The following is a 19,941-nucleotide window of genomic DNA, read 5'->3' as shown; positions in this document are numbered from 1 at the left end:
ATTTTTGTATGTCTGACAATCATTTCCTACTCTGTTATTTAGATCCCCAACAAGGACCAACTTTTCCTTTTTCATTGTGTCAGTTGCTTTTTCTAAAGCATCAAAAAATTCCTCCACTTCTACCTTAGTAGAACCTTCTGTGGGACTATAGGCACAAATAAGTCTCATTGTCCAGTTCCCCATTCTCATATTTGCCCACATCATTCTAATTGACACTGCCAGCCATTCAAGAAGATTAGCCTCATATTTTGTGTTGAATACTATGGCTACTCCTTCTTTTCCTTGATTGTCATTGCCTGAATATGACATTTTGTATTTATTGCTCAGAAAGATCTCACCAGTTTTTGTCTTTTTTGTGTCAGTCATCCCTATTATGTCGATCTGGTACTTATCTAATTCCTCAGCTAGCTCCATTTCTTTGCCATTCTGGCTTCTTATGTTGATAGTACCAATCTTTAACTCTGGTGATGTTGAGTTGGGTTGTGTTTTCAGATTTCTTCCAGTAGCTGACTTTTCGCTGTTCGCCCTGGTTCCCTGGCGAAAACAACGGAAGGCCTTGTTTAACCAGGCAACACCCCAGTCGGCATGAAATTTTGTCATGTTGTACCATCATTTTGTATTTTGGTTTAAGTCAATAAGAATACAATTTGGTCAGCTAAATCCCAAATTGCCAGCCCTTCCTCGTTCATTCAGTATCTAGGTAGGTACCCAACAGGGTACACCACGAGAAGGTGAGGATTGGACATTAGGTCAGAAGCCCTGGTCGGTTCTCTGCATTCCTTTAAAGGTTATGTGGAGATCTCCTCTCAGTTATATAGCTTTGACTCTTAAGCACCCCGTATTTTATATACATATATATATATATATTTAGTTTTCTATCATCTTATGTTTTATTTGACTTCTTTTTATTATAATTGAAGTATTCCAACTCCAACAGTTAAAACACTTCACTTTTCATTCTTAATCTTTGTATAGTCAATTCTCATCATCATCATCAAATTCCTAATATGTACCCTGTTGGAAGTTTTTTCCCACTTGGTTAGACTATAATAAATTTATAATCCTTTATCCAAGTGTAAGCAAAAAAAGTTTGCACCTGAAGATACTTCAGGTCAGTAACAACGGATTTAACATTAATACCGACAAAACGAGATATATGTACTTTACATTAACAGACAAATCAGATCACAGTATAACTATAAAATGGCATGAAAGGAAATGTAGTGATATTCTAAATTGTAAATGTAGCTTAATCAAAAAAACAAAAACCGTCAGGTATTTGGGTCTCCATATCGATAGCAATTTGAAGTGAAACTCCCACACCACTTTCTTAACAAATAAGTTTAGGTTCATAATTAACAGAATATATTATGTTAAAAAATTTGTAAATGCAGCATTCTTAAGATGTTTATACTATTCCTGGATAAATTCTTCACTGCAATATTGCATTACTTGTTGGGGCGGGGAGACTATTATAACAATCTGCTTCCATTAATAAGAATACAAAACAGAATAATTAGAGCCATAACTACTACCGACTTCACACACTCTACCAATGATCTGTATATCGTTCATAATATTCTACCATTTCAGAAACTATATCTCTATGGTTGTCTGTTATATGTAAAGAGAAACACTGAAAGTTTCTTGGTATAATGTAGACTATGGATTGTGCAGCTGTCGAAACACGCTGGAAGTACCTAAGGCTAACAAAGAAATTTTTCATAAATCTTTTGAGTACATTGCAACGAGTAGCTATAATAAACTTCTGAATGAAATTAAATCTATAACCTCAGAATATGTATTCAGAAAAAGATTGAGAAACTACCTTATGGGATTAAAGAATGTTGACAATTATTTTAAACATATAGTATAAGAGATCATTATAATTCATATATCATAACCAATTAAGGTATTGATTTACAAATTGGTTCATTCAATTAGGTATTAAAATATCAACATGTACATTATTATAACTGGTAAGGGAGCCCTCTTAGATGCGGTCCCCTGACTCTCAGTGTCTGTTTTGAGCTAATTACTTTTCGTAACCAGTATGGCTACGGCCCTTGGTTACATGTATTTGTATTAACTAACTTACATTATTACTCTAAACCAGTTACTTATCATAACTATAAAACCATTCGAAATATATTATATTCTACTTTCGTACATGAGAACTTTTTATTAACCATAATAAAATAATAACCAAAATAAGTGTTAGTACCAACAGAATATGATAATAATACTTGAATTTTATTTTGTAACATTGTACTGTGCATTGAATTGTATTGTGAAATATTGTCATAATTATAAACTGTTGAATAGTATAATATGTATACATGATGTGAATAATAAAAACTGTTAAGTTTGCACCTGAAGATACTTCAGGTACAAACTGATACTTACACTTGGATAAAGGATTAAACTAAATTTATTATAATATGTACCTTAAGGGAGTGTACAGGATATTATTATGATTAGTACTAGGGATAAAGTTACACCATTACTAACTTATGGTCAACAATTTTTCCTCCAAATATCCTCCCATTTTCATTATCTTTGTCTTTTTATTTGCTGATTTTCATATCAAATTTATTACAACAGTTATTCAACATAGTTAGGGAAACTTGCAGACTTTTACTGGATTTATTCAGAAGTGTAACATCTGCATAAAGTAAAGAGCTAAAATTAGCATCACCAATTTTGATATCAGATTTAGTACCACTTTCCTTCATAATGTGATCTATATAGATAATGAATGACAGTGGAGATACATCCTTCTAATTGCTGACTTTTAGCAGTTAGCTGAAATGACAAAGTCATTCCCCTCCCCCCCAACAGTATGGGAGTATTAAAAGTTTATATAACAGTGCTAAATTAATTAGTTCGTATAACTATACCCACTCCACTGAACTTGACCACCTTCACAAAAACCTTCTTAGCCAATGGCACAATTTCTGCCATATCCAAAAAAAATATTAAAATTCCAAACTCATATACCCCATCTCTAGAACAGAGACTACACCAAAACTTTTACTATTCCATATATCCAAGGCACATCTGAAAAACTAACAAAAATTTAAAAAATATAACCTTTCAACCATATAAAAAATTAGCATTCCTTATCTACTCAACCAAAGACCAGCCACAGTCCCTAGGCCTGCCAGGTGTTTATTAGGTAGTTGTAAACTATCTTACTATGGTCAAACAAGCAGAACAGTCAACATCAGAATTGCTGAACATAAGTGCTCTATCTGAATATTTTGATATCAGATTTAATACTACTTTCCTTCATAATGTGATCTATATAGATAATGAATGACAGTGGAGATAATGGGCACCCATGTCATACACCTGATTTAACATCAAACCATCTTCCTGTACCTCCTTCAATTCTAATTGCTGACTTTTAGCAGTTAGCTGAAATGACAAACAGTCCACCACTACAACTACTCAGGACTTGCTGACCATGCCTTTGGCCATTTGCCATAGAATATTCTGGAAGAAAGATGCTTTACTCCATTGCAGCAAAAGACATTTCCTTAAATCTGCTTAAAGCTCTTATCAGTCCACCCAATTTAGCCCACCCAAAGACATCCAATTTAGCCCACTAGGGAGCAGTATTTAGGACTTTAGGCCTACTCTCAGTTGACATGTTTCAGCTATTCATTACTTAGTGTAGTGCCCTGTGCATGCATATCTTATTATATTTTTTCTCCGATTATGGTAGTTTGACTTTGCCAAAATATTGGAATATTAATTAAATTTATTTTAGTTAATATATTAGTCTATGTTGTAGCTGCCTTACAACATACAGTTAGAAAAGATGAATTAGTCTGGAACCTCATTTCTGATCTGTCAAACTTGAATGGCCCTAACAGTTGTTAAGAGTTTTCATAGTTCAAATAAACTCAACTCATGCAAACTTCCTCACCTGGCAAATTAATGTCTCTAATGTTCTGATAAAGGCAGAAATTAGATTTCTGCCTAATTAGGTTTAAGTTTTTTAGAGTTCGTTATTTTTTTAGAATTACTTTTTTCGTAGAATTCATTAACATAACTGTAGATTAAGAAATTGAGTCACAGCAGGTAAATAAAATTAAACTAACATTTGCAAATATAACATTCATTTATGTAAATGTATGCATGTATGTAAGAATATGTGCCATATTATATGCATTTAACAATCAAGACTGTAGCCAAGATTTTGGAGCAAATGAAACAAGTAAAATTACTGATCGTAAAGTGTTCTGTAGCTTCCTCACACTCATGGATTAAATTTAAAATGTAAAAATTTCTATACCTGTGTTCTGTATTTTATGATCCACAAGCATACTACACTCTCAGCTCTCTTTTAAAAGACAGCAATAAGAAAATTATCTTTATCCATTATGTTAAGAAGGTTATCTTCTATATGCAAAACAAAGACTATTTAACTGGGTTTTTGATAGCATATAAAGCCTCCTGTCTTTGAAACAAAGTAGTTTTAGCAGTAAGAAGTGCACATCCAAAAGCCTGAGTACTGGCAAACTTCTAAACAAAACACTAGATCATAAAAGTGTATTTCTAAGTGTCTCAGTCATGCCATTAATGAAATTTTCATAGTAAAATTTATACAGAAAATGTCTGTGTTACAAACAGATCAATGGTAAAGAGAGAAAATTTGTTTCTATAGCTTTTTAATTCTTCTATGGAAACATTTTGTGCAAGGGGTGGGGGGGGGGGGGAACAATGTCATTGGAACCAAAAGCAAAGAAAAAAGTTTCTCCAACTTATGAAAGTGAGCGTGATCTCATTTTAATTCTTTCTGCAGCTTCAAAATACTGGAGGCGTAAAGTTAACTTTTCCAACTGATTTCAATTGTCTTAATCCAGCAGTTACTATGGACCATATATGCATTTGATATACAAAGCTAGTTGTCTCATAATTTCTGAAGAGGCCTGCCAGGTGTTTGTATTGTAAATACAAATAACAAATTGTAAACAAATAATAAATATGTCAGCTATATATGTACAAATAAATTTGGATTCTAAAAGATTAAATTTACAAAACCGTGCATTGATTGAATTTAGCATGTCATTAATAAAGCTATACCTCCATTTTATTATTGCATAAAATTTCTGTGACTAGCAGAAATTTTATGTTGATTTTGTAACCTTGTGAAAAATTGTCATCGGCACATTGCATAATTTTTAAAATTTATAAGCATCTTAACATCAGTAAAGATCAAGATTGGCACAATCAGCATAGGAAGCATCAAATAAAATCAGCATCAAAGAGATGGAACCAGGAAGATTTGATTAAGTAACAGATCGACATAATACGTGTTACCAAAACAAAGAAGACAGATAGAAATAAGTAAGATCTTTCTAAGCAACAAATACAGGATGTTTTTTTTTTTTAATATTGAGCCCATACATGAGAGGTTGATTAATCTATAAGTAAATTAACCTATAGTAAATTAGTACTGTGTATGGGTAGTGGATTGGGAAAGGAGAACCTTGTTTACATTTGATTTAAAAGACTGTATATTGTATCCCTTGGGAATATTGTATTCACAGTACAGCAGTAGCAGGAATGAATCAGGAAGAAAAGAAACTTGTTCTGTGGGTTTCAAGATATACTGTGAAGGAATGTTGGGTGGAAACTGCAATGGACTTAGTACTGAGTGGGAGAATTATTGATGCTATTTCAAATGAACATTTGCCATGGAAATATTTATAAAATTCACAATGCAGAAACCAAATGCCTATGTGAAAGTGGGAGGAGGGAGTTTGTATGAGATGGGTTATTAATCAATCTAATTGCTCTCTTCTGTATTGAGTCAAACATTTTTAGGAAGCTCCCAGGGGCCCTTCTTCAAATGTGAGAGCTGTATTCAATGGCAAGTGGATTTGTGATTTGTATAAGGTTAACATCTGTTCAGAAGTGAAGTAACATCTTGAGCTAAAGAGAAATCCTAGTTTTTTTAGAAGCTGAGGATTCAGTGGTTGTGATGTGTTTATGCCAGGAGAGGCTTGATCTCAGAGTGATTCCAAGAAGAGAAATCTTATCTTGTCTGGAAATTTGAGTGTTGTCAAAAATAATTCTTCTTTGTGAGAAATAAAACAGAACTAAGTTCTACTAGCATTGAAATTAATGAGATTATCTGAAAATCCCATTGGAGGATGTCTTGGAGATCAGAATTGAGGGCAGAAGTGATTGATGTTCTGTACGTTGAGGTGAATTGTGTAGAGTAAGATTTATCAATGAAAGGGAGGAGTGCAATATGCTGTCCTCTGCAAAACTGTGTATTGGGTTGAAAGTCAACTGAAGTAGGTCATTGATATATAGAAGGAAGAGGGTTGGTGAGAGAACAGAACTTTCTTAAACCCTAGCATTAGTTGAATGGTGAGAGGATAAGAAAACACATCTAGACAGAAAGCTGGCAATCCAACTAAAACAGATTATGGGAATTTGCTCTGTTTTGAAGCATTGATAGTTTTCTTGCAGCTATTTTGGGTTTGAGTATAAGCACTAAAGGAGGATGGAATTCTTGATGTGAGCCAGTTGTGGTATGCTTGATTTTTTATTTCTACAGCCTTGGCACATGTTTTGGAGAACCAGTGTTTAATTAGGGGACAGCAGTTCAGAGTAGTGTGGGGAATGTATGTTTCCATGCCAATAAGATTTATTTTGGTGATACATTCAGTGTGTACATTGGGTTGAAAGGACAAAAACAATAATCCAACCATGGGAATAAGGTCTAGAAGTCATGGAGGCTGTCCTACTTGGCACCGTTATAATGCCAAACTACTCTTCTATGGAGGTGTCTGTGTAAGCATTGTTGCATAGGTGGGTTGGTGGTGGTGGTGGGGAGATGAGCACTAGATTGTGGTTGGAATTACCTAGAGCAACTACATTCACTCTGTATTTGGAAATGTCATTAGTGAGGAAGAGGTCTAGGATGTTTGGGGAGTGGTTCGGGTTATCTTGTATTCTGGTTGGCATGTGAACAATTTCTATAAGGTCATTGATAATGCTAAATGTTTCAGAATCTCTGCCTGCTAGATCTGTACAACTGGAAAAGGAAAGCCAGTGTTGTGTACATTAAAATCTCCTAGGAGAATGATTTCACTGTTAGGGAAGTGGGACTAGAGAAAATCAGCTTTTAAGGAGAGGAAATTAAATGCTCAGAGTGTTTGGTGGCATTAGGGGAGTGAAAGAGAAAACAAATGAATTTGACTGAGAGGGGAAGTGAGATTTTCAACCAAAGAAGGTCAAAGTGGGGCAATTCTAGATTGGGTGCTCTCTGGAGCTATGGAGGCTCGCTAAACACAGAACCTACCCTTTACAAATCCATGCTGACCATCATAAAAAATGCTATGTCCATCAACCCAATCCTGTATTCTATTTCTAACCAATCTCTCCAACACCTTGACCACAACTGCAGTTGAATTTAATAATTATTCTGGTATATTCTGCCTTCTTTCCAATCCTTAGGAACCCTACCCACTGCAAGACTTTCATTAAATAACCAAGTCAAGGGCATAGCCAGCTGTGGTGCACATCCCTTAAGAATATGTGGTGATATGTCAGCCATTCCCGCAGCCTTATAATCTTTATAATATAATAATAATATAATATAATATAATCCTACAGCCTTAAAGTGGGAGAGGAAAGATTAGCTAAACAAGTGTTCTTTGCCAGGATGACAGGAAAAAGACCCAGAGGAAGACCAAGATGTAGGTGGATTGATACAGTAAAAAGTGCCTTAGAAAACAGAAATATAAGATCTGATAATATTATAACATTGACAGATAACAGGCTGATCTGGAGGAAAATTGATGATTGTTACATAAAAAGTTACATCATTGGTAATGATGTAACTTTTTATGTATTACTATCATAAGATCCTGTACATTCCCTGATGATATGTCAGGAATTTGATGATGATGATGATAAGCTTCTTATACTGGCATGGGAATGTGATCAATAATTTTGAGTAGGAAGTGAACTGTGAAGTTCCACTTTGATTTTTGAGTCTGTGATATTGTCTTAAATTCAAATAATTATAATGATAATAATTTTGATTAAGTTTTTTGTTGTAATTTATTTCTTTGAACTGTGTAAACTTTAGCAGATCAGTACTTAAATTATTTTGATTTATAAAAAACAACTATAATAATCTAAATGAATTTTATAATGCAGACAATAGAGCAGCTACAGCTGGAAATTCACCATTTTCAGGAAAGACATAATCAGATACAACAACAGCAGCAGCAACAAAGTGCAGAGCTACATAACAGTTCCAGGCTAACTGAACTTCGCTGCCAAGAATTAAAAAATCAGCTAGAAACACTGCATGCTGTGAGTTAATTTAAAGTCTAGTTGTTTACTTACAAATACAAAAAAAAGTTGACTGTATTAAATTATATTAAAGATAATAATTATTATTATTATTATTATATTAAAGATTAAATTTAAAAATATAAGATGAAATTTACAAATAAATTTCTACTTTTTTTTGGTTTAAAGAAGTAGAAAGAAATGTATCCTTATAAGTGATCGACAGATAATTTTATAATTTTTGGTGTCAAAATACGAGAGTAAATTGAAAAGTCTTCCAGCATTTTTTTATATGATGTATATTTTATATGGTATTTTATAAGAATAGCTGCTTTTGAGATGTGGTGTTACAGAAGGCTGCTGAGGATATCATATACTGAAAGGTTTTAGAAAAGATCAGTAGAATTTTAAGGCTCCTTAAGGATATTGACAAAAGTAATTAAAAATATTTTGGACACATTGAAAGGATGGAAGGAGGACTTCTCAGAACAATAATAGAAGGTAAAGTTCCTGGAAAATGAGGAAGGGGTAGACCGTCAATGAGATGGATGGATGGATGGATGGTGTGTGCAGAGTGACTGATCTTCAGAGAGTTGAAACCTCCAGAAGAGTATACAACAAGACTACATGGCAAAGCCTGGTGTGGCACATCTCCAAGCATCGGAGTGACCATTGTATTTTCATGTTATGGACATTTCAGAATATTCAAATAAAAGATGAATTCTAAATTCAAGATAGTTGCCATAAACATAAGGAGTTCTGGGTCAACATAATTAGTAGTAGATGTTAAAACTTGGGGGAGACCACACTCCTACCAGGCACGTCCCCCGGGTGGCAGATGGGGGAAACCCAAATGGGTTGCTCTGAATAAAGAATAAAGAGCCATGGACCAAAGGATGTAGCAGAGGCATGGCAAGCTGGCTACATTATTATGCCAGTAACTTTCATGAGCAGGAGAAAGTCTACAAACCGAGATAGTGCTACTGCGTACGGGACAACCGATGCGCCTACTCAAAGACCACATAGAGTAGGTGAGAAATCAGCAATGTGGTCAGCCAAGGATGTGAAACATGTAGCCACCCTCAACATAAGATCACTATACCGACCTGGAAAATTATAATTAGTCCAGGAAAATTTAAAAAGACTGAAATGGGGTATTTTAGGTTTATCAGAGACACATTGGTGCAGAGATGGATTCATGGATTTACCAGAAGGAAGACTGTACTTCTCAGGAAGAAAAGATAACATACACAGAGAAGGAGGTGCATTACTAATTGAAAAGAAACTTACACACTCAGTAATTGAAATAAACCCAGTGTCTCCTAGAATAATAACAGCCAAACTTCAATTTCTAAATAACTTAGGGAATTGAAACAACGTAGAATCGAATATAAATTAAATTATATTTTAATAGATATTTCCGATATTTCGGCAATGTCACATTGCCATTTTCTAAAGGAACTTACAAAAAGGCAGGTGCACACAAGGCAATAACAATACAGTAACTGAGAATGAAGATTTGAAGCTATCATTCTCCTAGAAGTCCTGATGGTGCCCTCTGGAGGGCTAAGTAGGCGTTCTTGACCGTTGGGCTGAAGGTCTGCTGATGTATGCCTCCCAAATTTGGGGCAGTCGCATACAACCAAATTTGTTGAGGTTTGGAGAGTTTCTTAGGGCAGAGGCTGATTCCATAAATAATCTTTCGAATTTATATTTGCTCCGGTGTATTATTGTTGCTTTCTTCCACCGTATTCTGTGGCGAGTATCCAGAGCATGGTCTGCAAGACCAGAATGGCTATACTTGTAAAACCGGATGTAGTCCTTGTGTTCAGAAATTCTGATATTCACTGTCCTGCCTGTTTGGCCAAAGTACGACAGTTTACAACTGCAAGGGACCTGGTATACACCAGGTAGGTCTAGGGGAAGTGGTTGGTCTTTGGTAGAGCAGATAAGGAATGCCAATTTTCTGTAAGGCCTGTAACAGGAGGTGAGGTCATGTTTTTTTAGAATTTTGGTAATTTTTTCTGAGGTGCCTCGGATGTAGGGAATGGTGATGGATTTAGAGTAATCTTTTTTGTGGAGGGGGGGGGGAGGGGGTTGTGGTTTGTAGGTTTTAATATTTTTTGGGGGGGATAGCCATTGGCTGAGAAAGTGTTGAGGATGTGATTTAGTTCAGCGTTAAGGGCTATGTCGTTAGAACAGATTATGTTAGCCCTGTTGTATAGTGTTTTTACCACTCCATATTGTTGTGAGGGGGGGGGGATTGTTGGTGTATGTAATACATACACCAAGGAATGTTCAGTTGAAATGGCTTGGCCCTTGACATGTTTGTATAACTTGAGTCACAGCTCAGGAAAGATTCCCCACAGATATGGAAAGAATGTATGATAATTCCATTGTACAAGGGTGTTACCGAAACCGATCTGTCTAACTACCAACCATCAGTGGATCTGGAGTGGTGGTGAAGATTTTAGAAAAGTTATTAAGAACTCTCATACAAAAATGGGTTGACGGATAAGCTCTGCTTTATAAAGAACATCATGGATTTACTAAAGGTAGGTCATGTTTTAGCATTTTGCTCATATTTTATAATAATGTAATGGATGAATTGGATAAAGGGAATGGATACACTGTGATATTGTTAGATATTAGACTTTCCTAAGGCATTTGATAGAATACCACATGAAAGACTGTTGCATGAACTGGAAAATATGGGATTAGAATATAAACTATTGACTTGTATAAGTGCATGGTTGATGGATAAGTATCAGAAAGTGGTCTCTGATGGGTAGGAATCAACCAGATACAAAACCCTGGGACCATTCTTGTTCAATCTATATATTAATGATATTGGGAAGGGCCTCACAGTACATCTTCAATTGTTGATAATGCAAAGGATAGGGAAAGGATAATGGACAGGGCAATCAAGGATGCTACTGATAGTGGTGCTTGCAGAATGATTTGAATAAGCTGAAAAGTAGGCAAGTGATAATAGCTGTCAATTCAGTGTTAGTAAGTATAAAGTTATGCACTTTGGCATGACAAGATTTTCGGGGTTATGTCATACTGGTGGGATTATGTTAGAAGAAATTGTGACAGCTAAGAAAGGAAACTGAAGTTCAAAGGTCACATTGCATATATTGCAAATACAAATCAAAGGATAATTCTTATGTTGAAATGAACATTGATTCTTAACAATACTTGTGACATACTGATTAGAAATATATACACGTTTACACAAGAATAATGTTTAATCTGCCAAATATTTCGGTCTGAATATTACAGAAATTAGAAATATATACACGTTTATGTAGCCACTGAAGATGGTCTGTAATATTCAGACTGAAATATTTGGCAAATTAAACATTATTCTTGTGTAAACGTGTATATATTTCTGAAATGAACATTATTATTATAATACAGTGTCTCCATGGAGCCTGGAGACTCATTGTGGAAGACCCAATCTAAGTATTATACACACAAAACTTATCATACCTCTCCTTGTACTCATTCACTGTCAAGGAACTTACAACTAATTCTGGCAATCCATTCCACTCATTCACCATGCTCCATGAAAAAGTCTGGTCTACACATCCCCCTAACCAGCCACACTTTTACACAACTTCCATGGATGGGTCTCTAGTTCTCTATTTGTCACATATTGAAAATTTTCCTTTGCATAAATTTTATAAATCCCCTTTAATATCTTAAATTTCTATCGTGCCCCATCTTTTCTGCCTCTCAACTAAGCTTTGTCACCCACAAGCCTTCAATCTATTCTCATTGGGAGCATTCCAGAGACCTGTCACCAACTTAGTCACTTGTCTCTGAATCTTTTCAACCACCTCCTGGTCCCCAAGAAACTCAGGTGACCAAATCTGTACAAAGTAGTCAAGAACCATAGCCTTATAAAGAGGAATAATAACTCCCTATCTTTACTTGTTAGCATGTTTTCCAACATCCAAGTAATTCTTTGAGCCAATTTACCAACTTTTATAATATGCTCTCTGAAATTCAGTTCTCAGCCCATCATTATCCCCAAGTCACTAGCCTCATCAATTCCCTGCAATCCATTACCATTACAATCCATTATCCTTTGCCCACAATGCAATTTATTAAAATTATCCAACAGGATATCTACATTACCTTGATCAACTATTACTCTCCCCATGTTGATTTATTTTTAACAGTATTAATGAGAACTCAGACTGATGAGAAAATAATTATTTATTAACTTATTGTTGATATTTCGCTGGTATTATATCCAGCATCTTCATCTACATGAAACAACAACCAACAATAGGTTGTTGTTGCGTATTGTGCTCTGAAGATGCCACATATAATACCAGCAAAATATCAGCAATAAGTTAATAAATAGTTTGTGTTCTCATTAATACCATTAAAAATAAATCAACATGAATAGCAAACACATAAGCCTTTTCATGCGATTGCTCTCCTTAGTTTTGCATCATCATCAAACAACTGAATAACCCCTCTTAAATCTTTTTCTATATCATTGATATACAAATTAAAGAGTAACTGGTAATTAGCATAAGGAATAAACAACGCATATAACAGATATTAATTAAAGCAAACTTTTATGAATACCTTCAATATTTCGGCAACATCACATTGCCATCTTCAGGAACATACAAATATAGTATGTGCACACAGGCACTAACAAAAGCAAATGAGGAAGAAGGCAAGAAACTAATATTGTTCCTAAAGTCCTAATGGTGCCCCCTAGCGAGCTTATTGGGTTGTCTTGGCCGTTGGACTGAAGTTCTCATAATGTAGGCTTCTCAAATTTGGGATAGTTTCATGCACCCAAATTTGTTGAGGTATGGAACGTTTTTTAGAGCTGCTGATGATTCCATGAATAATCTTTCATACTTGAACTTGCTGTGGTATATTATTTTAGTTTTCTTCCAACGATTCTATGGCAGGTATCTAAGGCATGGTCTGCCAGCCCAGAGTGGCTGTACTGGTGAAACCGTATCTAGTCTTTGCGTTCTGAAATCCTAATATTTGCTGTCCTGCTTGTTTGGCCAAAGTAGGACAGTTTACTGCCACAAGGGACCTGGTATACACCAGGTAAGTCTAGGGGGAGAGCGGTTGGTCTTTGGTAGAGCAGATAAGGGATGCCAACTTTTTATGTGGTTTATAACATGAAGTCAGTCATATTTTTTGAGGATTTGGTTATTTTCTCAGAGGTACTCCGGATGTAGGGGATGGTGATAGATTTAGTGTAATATTTATTGTGGAGGGGGGGGGGTTGTGGTTTACTGGTTTTAGTATTTTTTTGATTTTTGGGGGGTTGTAGCCATTGACTAAGAAAGTGTTGAAGATGTGGTTTAGTTCAGTGGTTAGGGCATTGTGATCTGAGCAGATTAATTATGCCCTGTTGAATAGTGTGTTTTTATAACCCCATATTGTTGTGATGGGGGGGGGGTTTGCTGGTGAATGTATCTGCCTGTATGGTTGGGTTTTCTATAAACAGAGAAAACCAAAGATCCATCAGGCTGGCGAGTGATTAGAATGTCTAGGAAGGGGAGGGTGTTGTTTTCCTCTTTTTCTAAGGTGAACTGGACTCTGGGGTGTTGGTTGTTTAAGAGTGTTAGGAAGGAGTGGAGTGGAGTGTATCTGAGCCATGTGGCCAAATAGCGAACACATTATCCACGTACCGAAGCCAAATAGTGGGTTTTTGTGGGGCAAAGTTTAAGGCTTTCTCTTCAAAGGTCTCCATAAAGAAGTTGGCCAAGGGTGGGGAAAGTGGTGAATCCATGGATGTCCCCTCTATCTGTTTGTAGAATTTTCCTTGCCAAACGAAATAGTCTGAGTTCATTGTGAACTAAAATAGGGCTGAGATATCGGGAGGAAACTTGACTTGGGTGAGGTCTAGAGTTTCCTTGAGTGGGACATTAGTGAATAGCGAGGAGACATCAAAACTGACCATTATGTCAGTGTGTTGGAGTGAGAGGTTTTCTATACTCACTCCAACAGGCTGGCATACCATGCCTTAGATACTCGCCATAGAATTTGTTGGAAGAAAACTAAAATAATACACTGCAGCAAGTTCAAGTACGAAAGATTATTCATGGAATCATCAGCAGCTCTAAAAAACGTTCCAAACCTCAACAAATTTGGGTGCATGAAACTACCCCAAATTTGGGAAGCCTACATTATGAGAACTTCAGCCCAACGGCCAAGATAACCCAATTAGCCCACTAGGCAGCACCATTAGGACTTTAGGAACAATATTAGTTTCTTGCCTTCTTCCTCATTTGCTTTTGTTAGTGCCTGCGTGCACATACCATATTTGTATGTTCCTTAAGATGGCAATGTGCCGTTGCCGAAATTTTGAAGTTATTCATTAAAGTTTGCTTTAATTAATATCCGTTATATGCTTTGTTAATTCCTTAAGCTAATTACCAGTTATGTATGACCAACGTATAAGCCTTGCTACAAGAATTACGATCATCCACGGAGATTCCATCGCATGAAAGGTCCGCCAATACAGTAAATGAGGTTGAAGATATCGAGATAACTAAATCATCTGATGTTCTTAAAATGCTGCCGAGATAACAAGATAATCCCAAATTGTGTTAAATTGAAGCACCATTTTACTTCACAGAAAGCTCTCCGTATTTATAACCACACTAGTTTGCTTATTAAGAGACCAATTCACTGCGATGGCCGTTCTCCTTTCTGACGAAAACAAATCCTTACGGGCGCTAGAAGAAGAGCTTTCAGATACTCTCAGCCATGATCTTTGGATGATTCTTTATGACGTGTCATGCGTGTCAAAGAATCAGCAACAAAAGAATTCAAAAAAATACGTACTCGGCACTTGAAAAAAAAAATATGAGAACTTGATAAAGAATTCTACTTCCTTGCCACAGCCACCACTCAACACGGTTGTCAACCTCTCTTCCGCAGTTTTAAAGCCTGAAGCACTCACCGCACTGTCACAGAAATTCGCTCTAGCTTCTAAAAGAATACCTGCCCCTGCCAAGGAAATCATGATCTAAATAGAACGTGGGATTCACAACCTTTCTAACCATATCGCCAACAACGTCAGACTGGATGTAGCCGGTGTTCTCACCAAAGCAAAACCTCCAAAAACCAACTTATCCAAAGACGAATATGCAGCTCTACTAGAAATGAAGAAAAACAAAAAAAATAGTAATCGCCAAAAGCAGATAAGGGAAATGCCACTGTGGTTCTCAACAAAAAGGACTACACAGCTAAGCTTAATGCTTTAGTATTAGACCGTACCACCTACCTCCCTATTGAATATAATCCTACCAGCTCTCAGATTAGAACTCTCCACAGACTCCTTAAGAAGGTCACTTCTTGGCCTGTGGAAGTCACTAACAAACTAAAATCTTATAACTCTAGACCCCCCCCCCTGATTATATGGACTTCCAAAAATACATAAACAAAATGTGCCATTATGCCCCATAGTGGATGGCATTGATTCCCCCACGTACAAATTAGCCAATTTAGCCAAAGCGCTTGCACACTATACTGGCAACACACCATCACGCATAAAAAAAACTCAGCCCACTTCAAAGCCAGTATACAAAACCTCTCACTCCAACACACTGACATAATGGTCAGTTTTGACATCTCCTCCCTATTCACTAATGTCCCACTCAAGGAAACTCTAGACCTCATCCAAGCCAAGTTTCCTCCTGATATCTCAGCCCTATTTCAGTTCACAATGAACTCAGGCTATTTTGTTTGGCAAGGAAAATTCTACAAACAGATAGAGGGGACATTCATGGGTTCACCACTTTCCCCACCCATGCCCAACTTCTTTATGGAGACCTTTGAAGAGAAAGCCTTAAACTTTGCCCCACAAAAACCCACTATTTGGCTTCAGTACGTGGATGATGTGTTCGCTATTTGGCCACATGGCTCAGATACACTCCACTCCTTCCTAACATACTTAAACAACCAACACCCCAGAGTCCAGTTCACCTTAGAAAAAGAAGAAAACAACACCCTCCCCTTCCTAGACACTCTAATGACTCGCCAGCCTGATGGATCTTTGGTTTTCTCTGTTTATAGAAAACCTACCCATACAGGCAGATACATTCATCAGCAATCCTCCCCCCCCCCCCCCCTCACAACAATATGGAGTTATAAAAACACTATTCAACAGGGCAAAATTAATCTGCTCAGATCACAATGCCCTAATCACTGAACTAAACCACATCCTCAACACTTTCTTAGTCAATGAACTACAACCCCCAAAAAATCAAAAAAATACTAAAACCAGTATACCACAACCCCCCACCTCCACAATAAAGATTACACTAAATCTATCACCATCCCCTACATCTGGGGCGCCTCTGAGAAAATAACCAATATCCTCAAAGAATATGACCTGACTTCGTGTTATAAACCATATAAAAAGTTGGCATCCCTTATCTGCTCTACCAAAGACCAACCACTCCCCCTAGACCTACCTAGCGTATACCAGGTCCCTTGCAGCTGTAAACTCTCCTACTTTGGCCAAACAGGCAGGACAGCGAATATCAGGATTTCAGAACACAAAGACTAGATCCGGTTTCACCAGTACAGCCACTCTGGGCTGGCAGACCATGCCTTAGATACCTGCCATAGAATCGTTGGAAGAAAACTAAAATAATATACCACAGCAAGTTCAAGTATGAAAGATTATTCATGGAATCATCAGCAGCTCTAAAAAACGTTCCATACCTCAACAAATTTGGGTGCATGAAACTATCCCAAATTTGAGAAGCCTACATTATGAGAACTTCAGTCCAACGGCCAAGACAACCCAATTAGCCTTCTAGGGGGCACCATTAGGACTTTAGGAACAATATTAATTTCTTGCCTTCTTTCTCGTTTGCTTTTGTTAGTGCCTGTGTGCACATACCATATTTGTATGTACCTGAAGATGGCAACGTGATGTTGTCGAAATATTGAAGGTATTCATTAAAGTTTGCTTTAATTAATATCCGTTATATGTTTTGTTAATTCCTTAAGCTAATTATCAGTTATGTATGACCAACATATAAGCCTTGCTACAAAAATTAAAGAGTAGTGGCCCTGCAGTACTCCACTAGTTACCTTCATTCCCATATATTTCACTCTACCGTATACTACTACTCTTCTGATGTCTGTCTGCTACCCCTATCTATGCTACTAGCTTCATATCCATTCCCATTTGCTTCATTTATTTGTAGTAGTTTCCAGGTGGTATTCTGTCAAATGCCTTGCAAAAGTCCAGCAGTATCATAGCATAGCAATTTCCTTTATCCAGTTCCGCTGTCACTTTATTATAAAATGTGAATAAATTACTGAGATAGGACCTACCTTTTATAAAGCTGTGCTGCTCTCTATAGAGTATTGCATCCCTATCCACCCACTGATGGATTTTACCTTTAACTAACTTTTCTAATACTTTAACAACCACTTCTGATATATTAATTACTTTGTAGTTTGCTATCTCTGTCTTGGAGACACCCTTATGTAATGGAACAATCTTACCCTCTTCTCACTCCCTTGGAACCCTGCCAGAGTTAGATTGAACAATTACATCAGAGACAATGCCAGTTCTCTTGCACATTCATACAGTACGTGGGCTGACATGCCATCCAATCCCGCTACTGTGTTCACATTCATATTTTTCAATATTCTAAACACCTCCTCTTCATTTACCAAAATTTTGATATGCATCTCTATCACATCAGTAACTTACTTGCTACATAAAATGAAAAAATTCTTTGGGGTTTCTCATAATCTGGTTCTCATAAGTTTGGTTTTTCTTACCAAACTGGTCACCCACTGATGTGCTTTGTTACTCCCTTCTTGCTTGTGCTTTGTACCTATCATGAGTATACTGTCCACCGATTTCTTTATATTTACCCCACAGTGTTTTCTTTTTTTTTTGCATCTCTTGCTTTATATCTCTACTCATCCACTTAATTCCCACTTGGTTTATCCTCCTGACCTTGCAGTCTGATGCTGCTTCTTTCAAACAATCTCTGACCACTTCTCATGTATTACTCACCTTCTTTCTTCGTAATTTCTCAAACTATGGCACTGCTCCAAGGTGACTCATAATTCTATCATTATTTACCGGCTTTATAGTTCAACATCAACTCTTTCTTGATAGAGAATTCCACTTTTGCAACCTCCCAGAATAAGACTTCATGGTCACTCACTCTTCCGAATTGGAGGCAGAGTATCTACCTTGGTTATAGATATATCTTCTGATGCTGTTATCAGAGTTTGAGAGTGTTATCCAACACTCTCAACTGTCTCCTATCATACCGAGGCCTCAGACTTACCATTTTTACTTCCTTACTCTTCATTTTTGCTTCTTTCAACAATCTTTTATATCTTTTCTTATTGTATATTTCTCCCTTTTCAAATCACTTGTTCCTGTTATCTCTTTCAGTTCTCCCTTCTGCAAACTAACAGCATCACTAATTTCTTTGATTTCTGTACCTGGGAAACATGCTTTCATCACTTGCTCATTAAGTACACCTCTTATCATTGAATCGCCATACAATTTTATTATTAGTATTATTAACCCTCTCATGCATGAATTTTTATATTCATTTATAAAAAATTATAATGGCATGATACAGTACCATGAATTCATTAATTTTGCTAAATTTGCGTTCTGTATATGTAAAAAATGATGTCCTCATCTGAGGACATCATGCATTAATGCCAACAGCCTACAGACATATTTCTATGGAAATGACTTAGACTAGGGAATTTATTTTCATTAAAAAACATTACAAGTATGACAAAACAGATTATAAACAATTGATATTTTGCTGAAACACTGCATCATCATCAACAAATTCCTACTATGCACCCTCAAGGGGTGTAGAGGATATGATAGTACTACATGAAACAAATTACATCATTACTAACTTCCTATCTACAATTTTCTTCCAAATCAGTCTGTTACTTGTCAAGACTCCAACATTATCAGATCTTATATTTCTATCGTCTAAGGCACTTTGTACCGTATCAATCCACCTATATCTTGGTCTTCCTCTGGGTCATTTTGCTACCAACCTAGCAGAGAACACTTGATTTGCTAATCTTTCTTATGATCACTTAAACAGAATGGGCATACCACCTGAGATTAGCTCTGATAACGCATTCCTGGATGCTGACAATGTAAAGTTCTTTCCTAATATCCTCGTTTTTAATATGATATTGCCATTGATGCCATCTGTTCATGCCTATAATCTTTCTCATGACTCTCATATCTGCGGTCTCTAGTCTTTGGTCAAGTGTTTTATTTCTGATCCAACTCTCAGATCCATAAGTAAAAACTGGTTTGAACACTGTCTTGTATACAGCTAATTTAGTGTTCCAACTAATTTCTCTCTTATTCCATATGAATTTATTCAATTGACTTCCCACCATACCAGCTTTGCTGATTCTGTTGTCTATTTCTATATTTAATTTACCATCTTCACTAAAAATAGTGCCTATGTAGCTGAAATGTTTTACTTGTTCCACAGGTTTTCCATTCACAACACAGTTGACATTTTCAATGATTCTGCCTATTTTCATTGTCTTTGTCTTTTTATTGCTGACCTTCATACC

At 36.4% G+C, this 19,941-nt stretch overlaps 1 protein-coding gene across 3 annotated transcripts in view; it reads left to right on the top strand.

The window, feature by feature from the left end:
* LOC150107977 (rab11 family-interacting protein 4-like) overlaps positions 1-19,941 on the top strand; it is a 186,317-nt gene that overhangs the window by 134,466 nt on the left and 31,910 nt on the right. For all 3 annotated transcript variants that reach the window (XM_090415498.1, XM_090415499.1, XM_090415497.1), the window contains exon 12: positions 8,191-8,349. In XM_090415498.1, the coding sequence (XP_090271624.1) occupies positions 8,191-8,349 (159 nt within the window). The remainder of the gene's footprint in view (positions 1-8,190; positions 8,350-19,941) is intronic.

The sequence above is a fragment of the Typopeltis vanoorti genome, chromosome 3 (genome assembly GCF_054136105.1).
Source record: "Typopeltis vanoorti isolate ZY-2024b chromosome 3, IOZ_Tvanoo_1.0, whole genome shotgun sequence".
Classification (NCBI taxonomy): Eukaryota; Metazoa; Arthropoda; class Arachnida; order Uropygi; family Thelyphonidae; genus Typopeltis; species Typopeltis vanoorti.
This window is presented reverse-complemented; position numbering and strand designations above follow the sequence as displayed.